Raw genomic sequence first — 22,801 nt, forward strand, 5'->3', positions numbered from 1 at the left:
CAAAATTAACATGGTTTTTTGGGGGCTGAGTTCATCATCCCTCCCTTTGATGATGATGATGATGATGGTGATGTAAAAAGGGAGAGAGAGGGGGAGAAGAGAAGAGAGAGAAGGAAATGACAAAAACTTACATGTGTGGACTTTATTTTTACTGATTTCTATGGTGGGATGAGTGTATTACCCTTGTGAAGATTTTTTTTCTCTCTCTCTCTCTCTCTCTCTCTCTCTCTCCTCTACTTTCCTTCCCCCCCCCCCTTCTCACTCTCTCACTAAAACACCTGTGTCAGTGCCTACACAAGTCACCACCACTGCCAGTCTACTGCCAACACCACTACCCACACAAACCCGCCTACCTACACCACCTGATTTCGCCGCCCCCGACCCCCTCAAAGCGCTAACAGATGGATGAAGAAGTATATTTAGTCAGGAGAAAAAGCACCCTTTAAATAGCTATTATCCGCACACCACCTGCCCCCCCAGCAACAGCAGGCAACAACACGAGATAGCACTAGCAGCATGATGTAACGGCACCCACAGCTTGGAACAGCAGCAGCAACAACAACAGACACACAATAAGGAACATTTAGTACAGCAACATCAAGGTTAACAACAGCAACAACAACAGATAAACAATAAGGAACATTTAGTAGAGCAACATCAAGGTTAACAGCAGCAACAACGAGGTTAACAGCAAGTGAATGCAGCGCCAGTAGACATCATTAAGTACTATCACTGCAGCAAAGAACAGCAGAATAACCTGCATACATCAGGCACTGGCAGCAGCCGAGCCCTCACTGCATGCCTAAACAATAAAAATTAACAGCCCACAACTGCAGCACCAGCATGCAGCATGATACAGTGCATTTACAGCAGCAGCAATCACCACCACCTGCCCTAGCAACAGCAAACAACAACACAGGATAGCAACATCACAATAAAGGATGAAACACCACAATGGAAACAGAACAACAACCACATACACCATCATCAGCACCACCACCAAGGCAGGGGAGGCGTCAGTTTGTTTACCATTGAATCAGCTGGTGAGGAGCACGTGGTCCCCCGCCGGCTACACCAACACAGACATGACAGCCCATGTCGTAATTAATATCTCTCACAACATAGAAGGAATAACATTTACCTGCATTACCTTCTCTAATCCTTCCTGCTATTTTTTTTCATTTGTTATTATTTCTATTATGTAGTTAAAAAATTTTCATACGAGAACATTATAGTGTCACCAATCCTAAGAGTGTAGTTGGACGCCATTTAATTCAGTACAATAACAACATTTATTGTCTTTGAGCCAACTGTTAACTATAAGGTGTGCATGACCACTGCTCGCGAATAAATATTTAGAGGTGCATAAAGGATCAGCCAAAATTGGACTGCTTCCAAGTGACGTTCCCTCACAATATTATACCCCAAATTGGTAACCTCACACGGATTTGTACACAAAACCTCAGTTACCAATCCTATCACACCATCATGACTGCCGTGAGTGGTAATAATAATAATCACTCAGCCAGCTTGGCCAAAATCCCAATAATGATCTTTGAGTGACCCCCAGTTAAAACACATGGACATATTTAACTGGCAATGATGCTGATGTCTGCCAAGTTTGAAATTAATCCACATAATTTTGTAAGACTATTTATGTTGATATGTTTTGGGTATACACCAACATTACACACATGCCAGAATATAAGAATGCAGGGAGAATTTTTTTTCCCCCCCTGTGACTTTTTCCGTTCATTGAAAACAAAACCCTTGGTTGACACTGGCCGAGGGGTAATGGTTGACACTGGCCGAGGGGTAATGGTTGACACTGGCCGAGGGGTAATGGTTGACACTGGCCGAGGGGTAATGGTTGACACTGGCCTAGGGGTAATGGTTGACACTGGCCTAGGGGTAATGGTTGACACTGGCCGAGGGGTAATGGTTGACACTGGCCGAGGGGTAATGGTTGACACTGGCCGAGGGTAATGGTTGACACTGGCCGAGGGTAATGGTTGACACTGGCCACTGGCCGGGGTAATGGTTGACACTGGCCGAGGGTAATGGTTGACACTGGCCTATACTGGGGTTGACACTGGCATGGTTGACACTGAGGGGTAATGGTTGACACTGGCGTGGTCACTAGCCGAGGGTAATGGTTGACACTGGCCGAGGGTAATGACACCGGCCGAGGGGTAATGGTTGACACTGGCCGGGGTAATGGTTGACACTGGCCGAGGGGTAATGGTTGACACTGGCCGAGGGTAATGGTTGACACTGGCCGAGGGTGAGGCTTGGTTGGCACTGGCCGAGGGGGTTGACACCGGCTGACTAGGTTGACACTAGGGCACTGGCCGAGAATGGTTGACACTGGCCTACACTGGCCGAGGGTACACTGGCCGAATGGGGGCCGAGGGTAATGGTTGACACTGGCCGAGGGGTAATGTGTTGACACTGGCCGAGGGGTAATTGGTTGACACTGGCCGAGGGGTAATGGTTGACACTGGCCGAGGGGTAATGGTTGACACTGGCCGAGGGGTAATGGTTGACACTGGCCGAGGGGTAATGGTTGACACTGGCCGAGGGGTAATGGTTGACACTGGCCAAGGGGATATCAGTAATTTGACTACTGTACTTTCTAGCATAATTAGCTCACACGATAAGACAGGTACGTAGATGGTCGAAGGAAGATAACGCGTTAGACAACTACTTAACGTGAAATTATAACACCTTATGTAACTTGGTAATGCTGTCAACCTTTCATCCTCCGACAAGAACCGAACATTATCACGACATTATTTTATATCATAGATTAAAAAAAAAGCTGAAAGAAATCCCAACAATTCTTCCCCTGTTAACATCACCCAGCAATGTACTTACATTATAAAACCAACTCCACAAGAAAATACAACATATGAAACAACATCTCCCCCCCCCACACACACACACATGAACCGCAACAATATAAGTTATTGTACTACACATCAAAGCAGAGATATTGTCAGTGATGATCTCAGCTCTCCGGCACACACAAACACAAACACACGTGCACCACGACCAACGCTCCACCAAACATTGTACACATTTTCTATAACTCCCAGCAAATTAGAGTTCCGGGTTCATGTTGATCTTCCCAGAAATCTACCTTACATTTTTGGGGGGAGGGTTAACTGTTTCTCTGTGATATTTATACCTTAATCTGGACCCTCACACTCTCTCTCTTTACTGTGTTTATGTTTTAATTAGGATCATTATTTAGCGAGCTTCTGAAAATGGTGTTAAAATGTTCCTTTCTAATGTTAATGATCTCGTGTGTGTGTGTGTGTGTGTGTGTGTGTGTGTGTGTGTGTGTGTGTGTTTTACAAAATCGTTCACAGGAGTGTACACCCTAAACCTTAAAACATACAAACACAGGTGTATAAAAAATATTTTTCCTTAAGCCCAACAACATATGACAGATGACTCGGTAGGGAACAAACACGAGATGTGAGGTGACCTTCACACTACCCTTGTCTACGCAGCACTCGCTGACGACCCCAGCAGCTAGGGACTCCTCATCCCCCTCTTAAAACACACACACACACACAAAACACAACAAACAGAAAACCAAATGTACATACAGAACATTATTAATCCATAAAACGATCTTAAACACACATTACTGTCTCACCTACAAACACAACCCTCCCACATGTTTTATCACCATAAACATACTGTACACCCTTTATACACAAGACTCCTATAGCACCCATAAACATTACCTCCTGCACAAACACAACCCTTCCAACCCTTATACACAAACACTACCATACATAATAAACAAACAAGGGCACATGATACACAAGCCCTTCCCTTCAACACCAGAGAGAGTTAATCTAGGCGCTTACCCACACGATGACACAATGATTCTGGACAGCCTTGACTCTTGACCTTAAAAACCAAGCAAAAATGACATCAAACGGTGGTGTAAAAAAAAAAAACTCACTCACCCGACCAGGATCCAGCCCACATAATTAGCCTTGTACACTCATATCCATCTTAATTACACAGCAACTCATCCAGTACCAAGATCAAACCTAGAGCCACAGCCAAGTCATTAGTGTCAAAGTACATACAGGAGCGAGCATTAAAAACCTTCATACTGACATACCTACACATGTCCCACCCCAGAGTATCTAATGTGCAAAATTTTAATCCATCAGTGGGTATTAACATCCATCAGTCCATCCAAAGAACCAAAATTGTCAGTCTTTATTGAGGTAGTTTTTTCCTGCCTGTGTGTTTGGAGTGTATATACCAGATGAGTCAGTTCTTAACATACCATCCATCACACTGACTAACATACAACTCTCGTCCTACCTCCTCCTTGACAGTAAATCCCATCCATCTGCATATAGCTAGTGTGACATTTTTCACCTACAAGATGCTTTTACTCTCTTCACACACACACAAACTCACCAGTCTAACCTCCACCCACACAAAGCCAACAAAGAACTTTTACCTACATTCACTCAACTGCCCTTACAACTCACTTAGCCACCTACCTGTGCACCACCCATCTACCCACTTTTATGATGCCCTCCTCACCCACCTACACACAACTAACACACTACTGCACACACACACACACACACACACACACCTGCAACACACATTACAATGCCTTCCACCTCACACAAACTTGGGCCACAGCTGAAACTTTGGCTTGGGTGTGGTTGCTTATAAATGGCTGCGAGAAATCTAGAGACAGAGGTTAAGAAGCAGTATAATCTATTTATGTCATCAAACATTCTTCACGAGTAGCTGATGGCTAAATTTGTTCAACATCAAGAGGTCTGTCTCATCCATTTGTGTTCTCCCCCCCCCCCCTCCTAACTAAAATTTCTAAAAATATCTGCCTTAAAAAGTACAGTCGAAGAGAAAGGGAGCATCTTCTTATGACTGCAGCTTAAGATTTTGAGTAAATAAACTGAATTTGATAATATTGGATTTTCAAAGCTGAAGTGGGAAAAAAAGTGAGAAGATAAAGTAAGATAATAATTATTTTTTTTATTGAAGTAGCATAAGAGAACATAGGTGTACATGAAGTTAAATGAAGAGTTCAAGACATCATGAGCAAAGAGGTGGGCTAAAATGAGTTAACAGGAGTCAACACAAAAGTTCTTATAACTTCTTACTATACAATGGTTTTTTGAGATGCGCAAAGGTAGAGGTTAAGGAGATACATCCCAAATCCACTCTATCCCTTTCACTACAGGGATGCCACCTTTAACCACCTCAATGCTAACCTAGCCTAGCCTAGCTTAACCTAACCTACACTAGCCTAGCTTAACCTAACCTACACTAACCTAGCTTAACCTAACCTACACTAGATTAGCTTAACCAAACAAATTTCCCTAGGTAGCATTAGGCTGGTTAATATCTTATTTGGCTACCACGAGATGAATGTATTCAGCTCAGAGTCGACCCCGTACACAAGGCGTCAATAATGTGGCAAACATAAAACTACACAAATTAAAAAAAAAAATACAATAAAATATAATAATAATAATACAACAACTCATTCTTGTAAGCCCCTTCTTATTTCAGTACAGGGAGGGAACGGAACAGTATCCAATTGTCCCGTCTGTGATATTTATTGTTGAGGTGTCTTGCCTGATGTGCTCACCTATGGTCCCTCTTCCCTTATAAGACCCCAAGATACCCATCCAGTTTACCAATATCAACAACCACCACATTTTCTAGATACAAATATAAAAGTTAAGAGGTTGATATAACAGCTGTAGTGACGACTCGAGTATCAGTAGCAGGTAACGTGTTCTCTCATACACAATACATAAAGCACAACATATTTGACGACAACATATAAAAGCTCATTGACAAGACAACAGTGAATCTACCGAAGCCTGATGTTTATACTGTACGTTAACAGAAGCTCTGAAATAATTCCCCAAAATAATTTCCATATCCCTCTCATAAACATACATTACATGCCAAATATAAACACCACTACAAAGAACACACAACATAACAAAAAAGACAGAAGATAAAAAAGATAAATCACTGACTGTCTGCTACATAAAAGCGTACAAACAGAAAAAAACCAGAATGAGAATAAGCAGAAGCAAGAGCAGCGTACTCACCGGCTTCTCTTCTTCCTCTTCCTCTTCGCTCCCTTCATCCGCCTGCTGCTGTTGTTCTGCCGAGCGCTGAGCTCTTTTCTCAGGGTCTATATCCTAAGATTCGAGACGTAAGCATATATTTAAAACCAAATCAGAAAAAAAAGAAAAAAAGAAATATAAAAAGCAACTACCTTCCAAATCATTGAAAATATAAAAAGAAAACAAAATCAACCTCCCAAAGCAAACTGAGTCTTGTGCTGTACTTACATCTATATTAACCTGAACCCGACCCGTAGAACGTCTCTTAGGCTTTTTCCGTCTCTGTATTGCCGCTTGTGTGCCTTCCCTCGTTTGTGAGTTCCGCTCGCTCTCCTTGTCTTCATCTGCAGTGTGAGAGAGATGGTTCATAGCGTAAATACATTGTAGATTCCAACTTGATACTCCACAAACACTGTCAAAATGGCAGTCTATATCCAGTCTCTACTTCAAAAAGATAGCAGGGAGAGGAGGAAGAGAGGAGAGACAAAACGTAAGGAAGAGGGTAAATAAGGGGTAAGAATAAGAGAAGAAGGAGGAGGAGGAGGAAGAAGAGGAGGGGGAAGAGAGAGGAGGAGAAAGAAGAGGAGGGGGAAGAGAGAGGAGGAGGAAGAAGAGGAGTGGGAAAAGAGAGGAATTACAGTACCCTGATCACTCTAAACCACAACTTACCGGCTTTCTCCTCTGTATTCTTTCTCCTCAGCTGGACAGTGACTGTTTCAGTATCGTTCTCCACTTCAGCTTTGTCTTTTGATCGCACATTCTCTAGGGAGAACTGTAAGGCAATGGCTCATCTTATAATTCAACTGTATAATACCATTTCATCCTATAATATAACCTACAGTAAATATCCTATCTATCTGTTGATTTTAAACCTGACAGTAAACACAGAAGTTCAATTAGATTTATGTTTTTCTTGACATTTCATAATTTTCATTCTATTCACACCTTTTATACTTTCTTGTAATTTCCCCTTCTCATTATTCCTGTTTCAGGCAGGAATTTGCCGATGTTATTTATTCCCATTAAAGGTCAAGTTAAAAAATTAGGTAATCTTCACATATTCCATAGTAAAATTTATATTATTTTATGAGGTGTTATTTGGTCTTTGTTAGTAGATGGTAAAAAAAATGGTCAAGTATGTTTGGCCATAAAAAAATACAAGGATTTCTGTACTTCCACCAAGAATAAAAAAAGTTACGCACTTAAAATATTAAAACTTTGGATGTTAATACAGTACTTAATTTCATACATACACTATCAACTTACCCTATTCTTATCAGCATCATCCACCTTCAACCTCCAAGATGGGCGCCGTTCCTCTTCATCTGCTTTGGTGGGTGACTCAGGCTTTGGCTTGGATGATGGTGAGGATGGGGTGGTTGTGGATGATCCTTGTGGGGTGGAGGTGGGCACAGTTGATGCAGATGAAGTTTCCTTGGGCTCTGGACTAGATGTCTGTGGCAAAAAAGGATATAACATTTGCTGCATCAGTCTAATCTAGGGGAAAAAAAACCTGACTGATTCAATGTATATAACAAAGTACTGTAGTGATATTTTATTTAACCACTGTAGATTTCTTTACGCTTTACTCTTACTTAATAACTTCTAATTTTCAATAATTCTTTTTCCTAAGAATGTGGAGTTGCAAAATAAATGTAGGAAAGAAATGACAGTGCAAGAAAAAGGCAATATCATTACTGTACTTTACCTATGGCCAGTCAGGCTTCTATAAATGCCTGAAGGAAGCCCGAGAATGTGCCAGGCTTCTATAAGTGCCTGAAGGAAGCCCGAGAATTTCTACACTATCTCTAATTTCAGTTAACCACATCCATCAGCATTACTTAAAAAAATAAATAAATCAATGTTGCTGAGATCCCAACAATAAGTAAATATTAGGAATTTTTCAAAGTGCAAAAAATTCTTCAAAAATATCCAACTATGCAAAACTTATCAACCATACAATTGCAAGAAAGGCCATCATCTTTCCTTTAGTAAATCATACATCCTCCTCTGTCACTTTCCTATTCTTCAACAACACTCTCTGACAATACATCTTCTAGTATTTTATCATCACAGTTGGTCAGGATTGTTTATGCTAAGAAATTTACCTCTTTTGTTATTTGAAACTACTCGATGACACATTCAGACTGACTGCTATGAGGAGCTACAGCAGTTATAGAGAGAACAGAGCATTGTTATTTTGTCCACAAACTTGACTTCTACATAAAAAAGTACAGCCAGCTAACTACAGTATTTGAGTTTAACTACTTGTTGAATAGAATCATTCAGCGTTAGTCATATAAAATACCAAGATTGGCGTCCCCAAAGTGAAGGGGTTGACTATTACTTACAGACACCTGCTGCTGCTTATTCTTCATGAACTGCTCGGCAGATTTGATATCCTCGAGGGTGACCCCCTGCGTAGATCTCCGGGTTGACCGTACCATCTTGGCGTGGGCTTTTCTCTGGGTTTCACTCTCCTCATCACGGCTCGGCGGCACAAACGACCTAGATGAATGCACCAGGCTACACATCAGGTTACACAGCGTTCCCACCGCCCAATGTGACGCCGAAGTCAAACACAACACAGACTCAGCCTTTGCCATTACATATTGTATTAAATATAAGTAATTGCTTTAGTTAACTATATTTTAACAAATATTATTCAATGTTACTACTATGCAGTAAAAAATACCAATTCCAGTAAATTAAGCAAAAAAACTTCAAATTCATTCTAGCTAAAAAAAAATAAAAAAATAAAAGGGATTCATTATCAACTACTGTACAGTATATTTACTGAAGACAGCATTTAAAGTGTCCAAAAAGTCTGTGCAGTGATTGACCTGTTTTGTTAGCACACACAAGGCATCAACCACCAACGACGAGCAAGTGAGGAACATCGACTTAGTTTACTCAAGTACATACATCAATTGCCATCTATGGGGAATATACACCTTTGTTTATTTTCACAATGTTTAAGATTTCCTCTGGAGAAAACAGCAGGGCTAATCTGAAGATATTTGGGCATACAAATCCACAATAATCTTTCTGAAGCTGTAGAGCATTTTCTGCAGAGCCTTCTTTGGGTAAACAGTTGTAAAGGTAATACAAAACAATACATCCCCTTCAACCTATTGAAAAGATCCCATAAAGGTAGTGAGGGCAGGTCAGGTAAGGTTACACAATCAAGTTTTTAAGAATTAAGCTTTTAAGTAGAATTAACAGAAGCTATTAGCATTAATGATACAGCAAAGTTAACTGTTCAATTTAAATGCCATTCTCAAGAGTCAAGAAATGAAAGCCTTTCAAAATGGAGTCCAGTTACATAACAGATCAAGAAATAATATCTGGCAATAAAATCCAAAGAAATTTATTAAAGCCACAGATATAATATATATATAATTTTTTTTTAATTCATATACATGTACCAAAAAATATCAACAAGCAAACATTTTCATTCATAAAATTTTATTATAAAACACCAGAAAAATGTATAATTTCTATTTATTGTAAAAATAGTGTGTGTCAAAACTTCAGCTCTAAAAAAAATGCTGTTGAAAGATGAAGAATAGAAAAGAACATGCCTTTGGATCAACAAAAAGCTCTATCCTACAGTCTTACCTAAATACTATACAGTACTTTCATTGGTGGCAAGTATCTGTTAAAGCGACTTGGTTAAAGAGGCACATCAAACAAATATCATGCCAGTTAGTTGAACAATCAGATAAAAAATCAGTGAAATAAATGAAAGAGCAGTCATTCTCATGGTTGGCAGGCGTACGCACTTGAAGAAATTCTTTATGACACTGCCCGGACTCATTTTGGACGGCGTGGGGGGCTGTGCTGAGGAGGGGGTCTGAGGCGGTGGTGGTGTAGACGGTGTGGGGGACGTAGGGGGTGTTTGAGGTGTTACAGTAACAATGGGAAGGGAGGTTGTTGCTGTGGGGGAAGGAAGGTGCTGCTGGTTAGGTTGTTTAGGGGGGATGGAAAGGGTTGGTGCAGTCTTAGGTGGTGGAGGGAGGGCAGTCAGCCCCCCGTTGGTCGTGAGTGTGGTCACGTTGCTGCAAGAGATGATGTTCCTTGAGAACACCTCACAACTATTCAACACGCATTCCTCTTTATCAATAAATCTTACAATTAACTAAGAGTTTAGCTATTTTCCTAACATACTTAAAAAGAATTTAGAATGGTAACCAATGGACTAATTACTTCTCAACTGTTTAATATTGCCATTCTGTGCTATTAGTTCAGTATAGAGTGTATCTGTGGGAAGTAAAACTTGATCACTATTTACACCAACACAAATACAGTATCTCTATCATTTTTTTTTTCTGTAGCAATCAATACTTAGGTGTGGGATATGACTCCTTAACAGTCGTGTGTTTCTCGACCAACACGAAATACCTACAGTAATAGAATTATTGCCTTTGATATCCTTTTAATGAATGTCAAACACAAGCAGCTACTTATATCGATACAGAAACGAGACTTAAATCATTTCCCTTTTACCACATAATCAATAGAATAAAACAAAAACTTATTAACCTTACAAAAATTGGAAAAATAAATAAATAAAAAGGACCAGTACTCCCAACATAAGCTCTGTAGATGTTACGAGTGCAGGGCGAGATGACTGACACGAGAACTCACCTGCCAATGGAGCGCGTGGAAGGTGAGGTGTTGGTGGTGAGGACCGTGCTGGTAGAGACGAGGGGCTCCATACTATCCATGTGATTCCTGAAGACATTAAGAAGTCACATCCACATCCATTCTCTCTTCACACTTTATAATTCCTTTAAGAAGTTTGATAATTTGCAAACCTAACCAAACCAAACTTTAAAAATTAAGAGAAGTTTAACAATTTGCTGACCATTTCATTTACTGAAAAAAATTCTCTCATACAACACACACTTAACTCCCAATTGAATGGGGTCAAACTGAAGCACCGAGCCTTTAATGGCAATGGATTGTTAAAAAAAATCACACTGCTCTTTAATGATCATTGTACATTAACAGATCTGACTTAACTGGTGTGGCACTCCGTCTTGGCTCTATAATCAAAATACCAAGATACTTAGGGAGGAAATACTGTAAAATGCAAAAACTAATATGTAATTATAATCTATAGTTTCTTCTTATATATATTCAATGTAGTCTATCTTACATAACTAGCGCCAGCAGGGATGCAAAAAAAGAAAGAAAAACGAGAAAACAAAAAATTGCTTCTCAACGTTTCCTTAAACCACATTTTTTTTCCTTTTGGTTGTAAAATCTGAAGCAATACAATCATGAGATTAAAGAAGCGATAGTAAGCATCTCGACAATTAGCATGGAACAGTTGCTTGAGAAAAAGAATACAGAATAAAACGAATCATTCCAACAACAATAAAATAACACTGTTTCTGAGGGGCAATAGAAGAAGCTGAAAGAGTAATGAAGATATACTGTACATGAATAAAGGGGCAATGATGATACAAGACTGAAGGGGCAATGACTCAAGGGGTAATGAAGATAATGACTGAAGGGGCAATGAAGATACATAGCTGAGAGGATACCAGTGGTAAAATACAACAGGACAGCAAACATGGAGATCAATAACTCAGTGGAAGGAATTTCAAGTCATAAATCAAAATCACGAAGGACTTGAGCGACAACTTACAGCACAACACTATTCCTTGCAGAATATGATCTGATAAACAACCTACTGACCCTCCACAATATCTATAACAGGCTTTCATTTTGATCTTCATTCCTGAAAGCCTTAATTTGCTCTCATTCAATCTTCTTAACTGTCTTAGATGCTTAAAACTATAGCAACCAAACTTTAAGCTATTTCATTTGAAGGAAAATCTCACTGATTTTGTGAAAAACAGATACTTCAATGATTAAAAAATCAATCAAACTACAGAATGTGTAAATCAACACAAGTAATCCAATGATTCACACAAAAGATGACTATAAAATTTCACTGTTCTATGCTCGACACTTTTTACTTGATTCTGTTAATGCACAATAGTGGGATAGAAGCACAGATAGACAGACTGAAGGATAGGTACTGGTCATCATGCCCCGATACAAACACAGAGGGCACAGAAACATATCTAAGGTTATGGAGGGGTCTGATGGAAGCCTATTTACATGCCAATTAATATGCCTCTACACAGAGAACTTTATATATCTGAGAAAGATGATTACATAACTGATTTTAAGTGCTCAATGGATCTCATCAAGAGGGATGTGTGAATAAGAGGTCTCTGCAAACAGGATGTATTAATACAAGTGCTCAAGGTCAGATCTCTTGTAGGAGAGTTGTGTAAGAAAGTGCAGTGAAGCATTTGGAGTACTAAGATAGATGTGTGTCGGGAATATATACTATGAAAAAAAGCACGATACAAACACTAATAAAAAAGAGTATGGAAAATTGCCTAAATACACTGCGAGCATCTTAAGGGATACTATTACTATCGTACAAAAAATAAAATTGGCGACTTTTAAATAGAAGTATAGACCCAAACCAGGGGAAAAGTTCCAGTGAGTATTGAGGAATGTACAACACATTTCTTAGAACATGTGCAACAGTTTCAACTGAATTCATGGAAAATTATTGACTGGGTAAAATGTTACACCTCCAACACTGGACCTGAGCCTACCTTCTCAACTGTATAAATGAGAATTATGCCATTACAGTATGTGTATACTCTGACAGGGAGCTCAATAACAGCTTTGATAAAATAGGTCATTATAAGTTTTTGAATGAGTTCCAGGATTACAAATTTTGAAATGACCAATTTTTTTTTAATGCCAGAGATGTCAACAAAGTTAGTCCTGAAAGTAAGTCCATACAATAAAATTTTATAAGAAACTAACATATCAAGTTTTTGTTGAGTTTAAAATGAAACCGTCCAATAAAATGAGTGTGAGGTGTTCCACAGCTGGAGGAACACCTAATACAGTTGGTAAGGCAGGTGATTCTGGCCTACAAAGAACCCTAAAATTTTGATCAAAATTGGGAAAGATGCTGAATTTTAGCATATATGATATGACAACAAATCAGAATTGTAGCTCCACAAAATATGCTCTGTTGATAAAAATATCTACCAAGTTTGATCAAATAAATATAAACTTTTTTTTGCATAGTTACATTTAATAAAAACAATGCAACTTCATAAAAAGTGTGAATCGTTCTTGTCTTCAAACTCACTAGTGCATTCATGCCAGCAGTAATCCTGCCAAGTATGAACTAAAATCAAATAAAAAAAATAGATACACCTTAAAGGTGTAAGCAATTCCAGTCAATTGGAGTCCAGCAAACAATTCTTCAACCACATTCCATATCCAACTATGTATATGGGGGAAACAGGTGCACCAGACAAAATAATGGGAAGAAAAAAAAAAAGAGCAGACTTTAATATTAAAACTAATGATGTTCCTCCAGATTCACAACAGGTCAGGTGTGAGGGGCCCCTAAAAACATCTAATTCCTCCATGGAAACAACACAGTATTCACATAAAAAAAAAAAAACCTAAATTGATCCTTTATAATTAATTTTCATTAACTTGTTGTGGAAGGAGATCATACAGGAGTCAGGGGCTCAGTAGTGCTCTTAGGAACTACGTACTGTAATCTATCCTGAACACAGTTAATTCACCAACATTATTTAATATACAACACAACAAAGAGTTTACATAAACCTTATTTATACTTTCATCCTTAAATCAAATTATGTGATAAAATCTTTCAGGATTTAAATGTCGCGTCTGGGGCGGGGGAGGGGGGTGGTGTTACTCATTCATCACCGTAAATCCATTTATTCTCTAGTTAAGTTCTTATCTTATTTAACGCACTCTTCTTTTTTTTCCCAATTTCAGTTTGAGGTACCTGTTCCACCCCATCATAGAATATTCTCTGCATGATCAAGGCAACATCAATCCAACAAATTTTGATTATTAAAAAAAAAATACATAAAATTTGCTGCTCCAAAAAGTTACAACCAATCAGACTGCAGCAACTGAATTATATATGTGTAGATCCTCCTCATCTTGGAACTCTGCATAGTCTGGCCAACATCATTCCTACCAAGTCTGATAAAAATGAGATATGGGACTTTAATACGTAAACAGTGACGGGCAGAGGGACATCAATAGGGTGTTAGAAAAGTCCCAGTGTACCTGTAATAATTAACAGTACAGTATAGCTATTCCTTGTTATATCCACACTGTTATATACTGTATCTTGTTCTACTTACAGTAAATATTGGATATGGTCGCTGTAAAGTGGTATAACAAGGCAGTTTTACCTTTAATTATTGTAGGTGTATATGAACTTTTCTAACACCCTGTATAATACAATTGTTTGCTTGCCAATGTCTAGAAGTAGTAAGGTGGTGTTTTAAAGAGAGAAAACCAATTGAAAATAAAGAATGTATGAATGAAATAGAATGAAATACATCAACATGAGGAAACCGTCTGTGTATGGTACCTATAATTAGAGACGGGAGAGAACCTTCAATGTAGAGAAACTTCTCGAGATGTGTAATCACCCCATAGTTTAGAGGAGGTTTTCTGAGACCTCATGTTGTGTACAGTATCATGAAAATAGTACAGTGTCCTCAGATATCACATTGTTTGAAAGTTAAATATGTAATGAGAAGCAAGGGTTAAAAAATGTTCATCTGAAGTCTGAGGAAAATATTGTAGGGTAATCTACCCACAATCACAAGTATAACCTCTAGTGGCATAACTATAACGATAACACATCTACACAGTGCCCCATCTTACATATACCAGAGCATGTGTACAGTAAATCAGAATATAAAAACTTAATTTCCACTTTACATTGTTTCCTTGAAGCCTAAATATGCAATATAAAAAACCATATACACAGTGCTTTAATTACTTGCCAACATAATGGAACAAAAGACAAACTACAGCCACAGGTGATGTACAGTAACTAGCTGTAAACTATCATGAAAGATAAAGGAATAAGTTTGCAGAGGATGAAGTCAGCTTGCAAGTGTTTAGAAACTTATCAGAAAGTGGTAGCTTTTCCTTCACTATAATGAATGATATTTAGACAAGTGTGAAAGAAAGGGGTGATTAATTCTGCACAAACATACAGCAGAATCAGCATAAAATGAAAAAAAATGAATAATTGGAAAATATAACTAGGAGTTTGTTAAGTTTAAATTACACTGCAATGTTTAGTGGCACATGTAACAGAAGACCGATATTAAATTATGTTCGAGACAAGCAAATGGGAGACTACCAATATGACTTGAGGGACACTGGGATGGAGAGCAAGCTTGTATAAAGAAAACAAATCACAATAATACAAGGAGTACTGTACTCTCAACATACACATTAGAAGGGTTTACTCTGCAGGGTAATAAGGGACAACACATCAGAAGCTTACACATCAACTGATAAAATACAAACACAGATAGATAGGATGAAAAAAATTCTTTAATCTATTCCCACATATTTCAATACCACATTCATTTTGTTTTACACCGTTTCACTTCACCAAATTTTGAACAATTAAATGCGACGTGTAATGCAGTAGACCTAAAGGATCCAAAATTAAACTGCACAAAAGGAAATACATATTTATCAAGTAAAAATGCCTTACAAAAGTCAGAAATTCTGCAAGAGTAAGAATGGTATTATCAATTACGTCAACACCGTACAGCCAAGAGTGTTGTTCTAAAAAGCAATTGGGAATTTAGTTATATTTTAGCCGTACGTACTTTGCTGGCAACAGTGTATATTCTCCGAGTGATACACCGGCATTAGTTAAAGAAAGCAATATCTACGAGGCAACAACAGCAGCAGTAGGAAAGTTGTTACTGATGACACATGAACACAATAACAGAGCTTTATATGTATGCAAAAAAATAATAACAAAAAAATAATAAAAATAAATAAATAAATAAAAGCCTTATCATATTCTTCAAAAATGTATGATTCTCCAAAACAAGTAAATAAAGTAAAAGAAAAGTAAAATAATACCGTTTGACACGACAGTACAGTACTGTATTTAGGAGCACCTTTAATATTTGGCTGATCCTGGACTGAACTGTAAACATTCTTTGCAGAAGAAATGATAAGGAAGGCTTTAAAGCAACCTGAAGAAGAGTTTAAGAAGAAGATCCAGACATCAAGTAAAAAGGAAAAAATAGATTCTCAGATGGACATAGATCACTTGGTCGCTGATATCAAACAACTGATGATTAGCTGACTTTATCTGCTAGCAAACCAGTCCACATCATCGATCTCAACGAACAGGGGAGCTATCTATCTGGAGAATAAATTTTCAACAACACTGCAAAAATACAAGAAACTTTCTCAAAAAAGCCTTGAAGCCATAGACAAATACACTGTTAAGCTAGGATGCAGGAACCATACCTCTGAATGCGTTCTCTGAGGGATGCGGACCGTGCCAGCAGTCGGGGGTCCTTGTTGTTAGTAGTTTGGTTAGTAGAGAGAGAGGCCAGGCCAGCAGTTGTGGTGGTGGTAGTGGTGATGGTGATGACGGTGGTGGAGGAGGAGGGGGGTACGGATGGAGGTATTGGAGGTTGTAAGGGAGGAGGAGGAGGTGTCAGGATGGGAACAGGTGAGGCAGGAGAGGAGATTGAAGGCCCTAGAGGTCTGTGAGGCGTGGTACATGTGGTTGTTGTTTGTGTTTCTGATGGTGATGTTGGTGTTGTGATGGTTGTTGTTGCTGTTGTGACAGTGGTTAATAAATTATTTGCTTCAATGGATGAGGATACAGGAGGTGTAACTGCAGGGATGGTGGAGGCGGCTGTGGTTAAGTTCGTGGATGAAACTGTACTTGATGGATGAGTGGTAACAGGAGCAACGTATGTGGGAGTTGTGGTAGCTGACTGGTTATTTGGTACTGGAAAAAGACTCGGAGATGAGAGAGGATTAGGATGATTCTGTACCGAGGGCAGGTTAATGTCTGAGGACGAGAGGCGCTGACAAGTCGCCAGGGATGAGGGTGAGGACAAGGCAGCGGAGGAGGAGGCAATACCCCCTGAGCGGGACTGGGATCGGGTGGTAACCCGCACCCCACCTCCTCCGTCCCTCCCTCCCTCCTCCTCCAACTGACTGAGAGCCGGGCATGACCGCGCCTTGAGTCTCTCTCGGGTGGCACTCAGAGAGCTAGAAACATAACAAAACATCCACCATGCAACAGTAGTTACACCTTACTTCATGCAGCCACCACGCAATATGCAAGATTGCAGAATGGATTGAATACACATGTAAGTCCAGTTATAAACTGAGTTTAAACAAGATAAAACACTATACAGTATAAAGTATTGCCCTGTTATATAAGCAGTAACATGAACAAAATTTTAAAAATTAATATTCCATCACAAAACTCCTTATACAGTACATACACACTTATTACATACACATGCATGCATACATCTACATGTATGCATACAGGCACAGGCACATGCACACAATTGCACAGGTGTCATAACCAAAACACGCATACCTGCACACACACACATAAACCTACGCTGACAATGACTCCAAGAAAAAATTGAACACCCATGTAAAACAGCAAGTGATGAAAATTGTCATCTATATTATTGTACAAACTAGGTAACTAATTTCTCTAGAATCTACAGAAGCTTTGCATAATCTACGTACAGTATTGTAATTCCTGTCAAGTGGGCATTCTACAATACTATATTATGCTTTTAATATTAAGATTACCTGTACTTAAATATATGAATATTTATTAGTGGTGCAAGCTTTTGGTTATCAGGACTGTGGACATCTAGGGTAAATGGTTGAGTCCTGGCCATGGAGTTTTATGTACAGTACCGAGCCATCAGGACTACGGGACTTAACCTCACTGGAACAGAGTCCTTTTCAATGTGTAGTCTTCATTTTCTTCATACACATTTTATTACTTCACACAGTGGTAGAACCACAACTCCTCCATTAACTGCTTCACTCATGGACAAACCTTAAATTTAATTTCCTTGTCAACCTTGATATGAATTTTATGTCAACACAACAGCACTGTTGGAACATAAGCTTCCACCTCTTACTGTGAGGTTCATTAATCCAGGTAAAAGTCGGTATTCACTTTGTGTAATGAATATGCAAGTTAAGGATAGAAGCATGTATATGTGAAGTATTTCCAATCATTGTCTTTTGTCTTTTTCTACCCCTTTCTACTCCTACCTCTAAATTATTCTCAATTACTACTGTAGCTCCTCTTTTAATAAGGTTTCTGTTCCCACTAATCCATCAACACAAAAGTGGAAGAGGAGTAAGGCAACAGACACTTACACAGATATATTTACAAACTTGACATTCATATAACTCTGAACCTTTCCCAACTAACTTCCTAATCCTCCACATCATCACTTGATTCTCAACACAACATTACCAACTCTTTAGCCTCTTTTCTTTTTACTATTTTATATCTTACCTTTAGCTCTATTTGTTACACCTATCGGCTTTTCTCACTTCATCCACTATCAGATTGGTACCGACTTCATTACTCAGAACCACTACCAGACTGGTGACAATACAGAAGGTACAGTACAGCCAATATCAACAACACCTCATCTTGCCTGGAGTCAACAAAATGCAATACCCCTTAAGGTGAATTCGTGCTGAAGACCAAATTTTCATAACCATAATAAGATCAAACACCAAACAGGCTTGACGATCAAAATTAATAATGTCAAAACTATATTTCTTCTTTTCACTCTATCAATTTTTCATCCACTATGATGTTGGGAGGCAAAAATGAAGAGAAAACGGACTCTTCCATAACTTGCTGTCATTCATGATATCAGATGTGTGCTACTATGATGCCCCTATGAGACCACATCCTTACCATACCACTTCTATATTCCCACATCACACCCCTACCACACCACATCCCTACCAAACCACATCCCTACCACACTACATCCTTACCACACCATATCCCTACCACACAACATCCATATTACATCACATCCCTACCATACCACATCCCTACCACATCACACCCTCCCCTAAAATATCATCACACTTCATGCTCTGCAAACCAAAATTCATATCTAAGATCACATAATAATTCCTACATCCAATTCAATACATTCTGCAATCTGCAAGCCATTAATAAGAAACACTCAACCCACCATACTGCCTTTTTCTTTACTGATAAAATATATATATTTATATATACAGTATACAAACAAATATAAACATCTTTCCATTTCTTTAGTGACTCTACAAAATGAATGGAATATATACACTCATATATGTATCTTTATCATTACTATACTTAAGAAGACAGTAAGAGCACAACATGCAAATCACAAATATGATAAAAAATAATTACCCAAAACAGTAAAAATTACAAAGGTAATTATTTTTCAGCAGCACTAGAATCTACTTAAATGTAACTTTTAAAGAGTAGTGCACAAGGAGAATCTTTAATGTGTACACAGTTTAATACCTGTAACATTCACTTAATCACTCACTCACTCCCACATCCAACTCTTACAAACCATAAAACTCACTAAACACACCAGCTGGCTCTAAGCTGGAATGTAGATCTCATGGACTAAGAAGTTAGGTCCTTTAAAATGGTGCAACCATTATTAGTGTTTAGGGAACTAACATGGCAGTAGTCATAAGCATGGCACCATACTACTTTGGAGCCCCAGGTTCACTCTCTGGCCAATCAAGGCAGATTCTCAGAACAACTCTGATCAAGTAGCCTGGTAGAAGAAACCTTAACTCATATTACCCTACACTAAAGTGAAGGCTGTCAGTCTACCAGGGAGAGAGGCCTCCTATATGCAAGAGACAATTTGTTACGTAAGATATATACACAATATTGCCAACTGTGACCACTTTCTTTGGTGTACACACAAACACATACATACAGTACACAAAGGCAAAACACAAACATGCTCAGGAACATGCGCACACACACTCCCTGTCTTGCTATCTGGTCTGGAACCTTGCTCTACATCTCGTCATTCTTCCGATTCATAAAGATTTTGGCCATTCTTTTCCCATATGTGAACCATCATCTTAACACTCCATCTAATCTTCTCTCAATCCTTCCCTTGATATTTTTTTTTCTCATCAAATTCCTCATTACTTAATCTGTCCACTGTATTAACTAGGAATCCTTTTCTTAGCAGTTTCATCAGTATAACTTCAGTCTTGCAAGCCCTTTCCCCATTATGATGCAAGGTGGCCAGAATTAAAAGCAACACAGATTCTCTCATTCGCTGTCATTTAATCTTTTTTGTTGCCTTACCTGATGTGTTCTGCTCTGGCATCCCACTTCCTTATCCCATTTTCAATTTTATTGCTCTAATGGTTCAAACTCTGTAATCCAATTCCTCTCTGACACATATACCCACCTTGATCTTTTTATTAACATTCAATCATCTCGCTATATACTGTACACTGTACAGTACTGTAATCACCTAAATTTAAGTACAATTCACTCCTAAACATGAATCTCTGAACTCCTACCTGCAGCTGAACTCTTGTACAACCACTTTTTTTCACCTGAAACTTTTATCATTTGCAACATGCACTAAACACCATTCTCTTTTATCAAACTTCAACTAAATTTTGCAATACATTCTTTAATTATAGCATTACCAGGAACTGCTTTTGAAACTTTTTATTTTAAGAAATAAAATACTGTACCTAATCCAGTTACATCTGTCAATAATTATTCCCAAGAATCACACAAGTAAAATTCTCAAGACTGTAAAGACAAACAATTATCAAATGGGAATGAAAAATCTTCACATGGGAAAATATATATACTGTGACATACAAGACACAGAAGGTGACAAATTAACAGCAAGATGACTACAGTATGTTCTCATTTACAGAGACCAAGGAATTAAAATATTTCCCAAATATTTACTGGACTTTGGGCTGAAAAAAGGCTTGCATCTTTCAATTGTTTCACTCTCAAGAAACAAGACCTGACTGGGAGGCAGTTTTGAGCCTTGATCATTCTACTGTTAGGTCATTCCACAATGCCAGTCAACTAAGGCCCTAAAACTGTACTGTTATGGTTTGAGACACACATACAATACACACAGCACTAAGACACCCCCTAAAAAAAATCTTTATTTTACAATAACTCTTTAACTAAAACACTTGTTTATTTGATGTAAACACCAACAGCAACAAGATAAAGGGATACTGATCAGATTACAAGTACGTACTTATGATTTACCTTCTCTTGATCAGTCCAACACAAAACACCAAGTAACACATACCTCTCGTCCTTCTCAGCTGGAGTGACCCTCTTCCCTGTAGTGGTGTCCTCACTTTCTCTGTTGCTCACCCGTGCTGGAGTTGGTATAGTTCGAGAAACTTCTTCTTTTTGGTCTGAATTAGAGATATAAATTCCATGAGAATAAGGATTAATGTAAAAATAACTACAAAGTACAATTAGGCAGGGAGCTTTATAGTGGCCATAGGTATCATTGTTCTTCAATTGAAAAAAAAAATATATTTATAACCACTTTTCTCTTCCATGCTGTTTCCAAGCCTTTATCTAAGGTTAACAATAGTTACAAAATTACAACGGGTGTCAGGGCATCTGAAGTTTAAGCATAGAACAGTAATCACTCCCCAATTCCAAATAATGGGAGCTAAAGCCTTTCTGGATTAGGGAGGAAACCATATTAAGTAGATTTTTCCATATATGTTGAACTATTGGATCTAAACATAGTGTCTATTTACAGTAACAATTCAAACAGACTCCTTGTCACACTAGGTTTCACTAATGTTATATACAGGCTTTACATTTCATTATAATCTGCTCTGCACCATCAAACCCTGAAAGGTTGCAAAGGAAACACTTTCACATATGAATTAAGTCGCATACAACAATAAGAACTTGCCATCATCTAAACAAAACAAATATCTCTGTAAACAAACACAAAAACCCACTTTTGTCTTCTTGATTTGTTTTTCTCAGAGATGACGGTCTTCTCCATGACTGCACTTCAGATTCGTCCATAGTGTTGTCTGCTCGGGCCTGTGGAAGTGTTCGACTGTTGCTCTTCTCTGTCACCACACTAGTGGGAATGATCTGTGGGGTGGCATTCTCCTTATTCACCTTGTTCTTCTTCTCTGTAATTGCAACAAAATAATATCAATATATGGTATAACCTTTGCTGAAGAATTCCTAAATGTTGAAGATATTAAAATAACTTGTCTGAATATGATCACAATCTTATCTCTAGGTAAACTACAATAAATATCGGTAAATATTAAAATATTAAGTGCCATGCTATGAGAAGCCTTAATATATATTAATTTACAACACATTCCATTTCTAATTTTAAAAAAACCCAAATTATAATAGTAAAAACAAAATTTACATCTACTCACAAAACAGTGTTACAGTACCCGGAATCTTTGTTTCTTAAAATTCTAATACATCATAGACCCAAGATACAGTAATTCCACAAGTAATACAGTATCACATATAAAGCAACAACAAAAGTCACAATACAGTAAGTGCTGCACAAGAAGCTACACCTACTGTACAGTGCATGTTAAGAAATTTCTACACTAAACCAAGACTTTTTTTTTTCATTAAATAAATTAATCATCAGTCTTACAAAGCA

The 22,801-nt window shown here is 38.3% G+C and overlaps 1 protein-coding gene across 13 annotated transcripts in view; it reads right to left on the reverse strand.

Annotated features, from left to right (window-relative positions):
* The window catches only part of LOC121874079 (protein phosphatase 1 regulatory subunit 12B-like), a 161,913-nt gene that overhangs the window by 53,220 nt on the left and 85,892 nt on the right, over positions 1-22,801 (reverse strand). For 7 of the 13 annotated variants that reach the window (XM_042377979.1, XM_042377973.1, XM_042377978.1 and 4 more), the window contains 10 exons: positions 22,119-22,301; positions 21,440-21,551; positions 16,563-17,321; positions 10,809-10,895; positions 9,944-10,219; positions 8,510-8,684; positions 7,425-7,613; positions 6,828-6,930; positions 6,387-6,502; positions 6,141-6,233 (listed from right to left, as the gene is read on the reverse strand). In XM_042377979.1, coding sequence (XP_042233913.1) covers positions 6,141-6,233; positions 6,387-6,502; positions 6,828-6,930; positions 7,425-7,613; positions 8,510-8,684; positions 9,944-10,219; positions 10,809-10,895; positions 16,563-17,321; positions 21,440-21,551; positions 22,119-22,301 — 2,093 coding nt within the window. The remainder of the gene's footprint in view (positions 1-6,140; positions 6,234-6,386; positions 6,503-6,827; positions 6,931-7,424; positions 7,614-8,509; positions 8,685-9,943; positions 10,220-10,808; positions 10,896-16,562; positions 17,322-21,439; positions 21,552-22,118; positions 22,302-22,801) is intronic. The other 6 variants (XM_042377972.1, XM_042377980.1, XM_042377977.1 and 3 more) reach the window with 6 other exon arrangements.

The sequence above is a fragment of the Homarus americanus genome, unplaced genomic scaffold, assembly GCF_018991925.1.
Source record: "Homarus americanus isolate GMGI-L3 unplaced genomic scaffold, GMGI_Hamer_2.0 scaffold28172, whole genome shotgun sequence".
Taxonomy (NCBI): Eukaryota; Metazoa; Arthropoda; class Malacostraca; order Decapoda; family Nephropidae; genus Homarus; species Homarus americanus.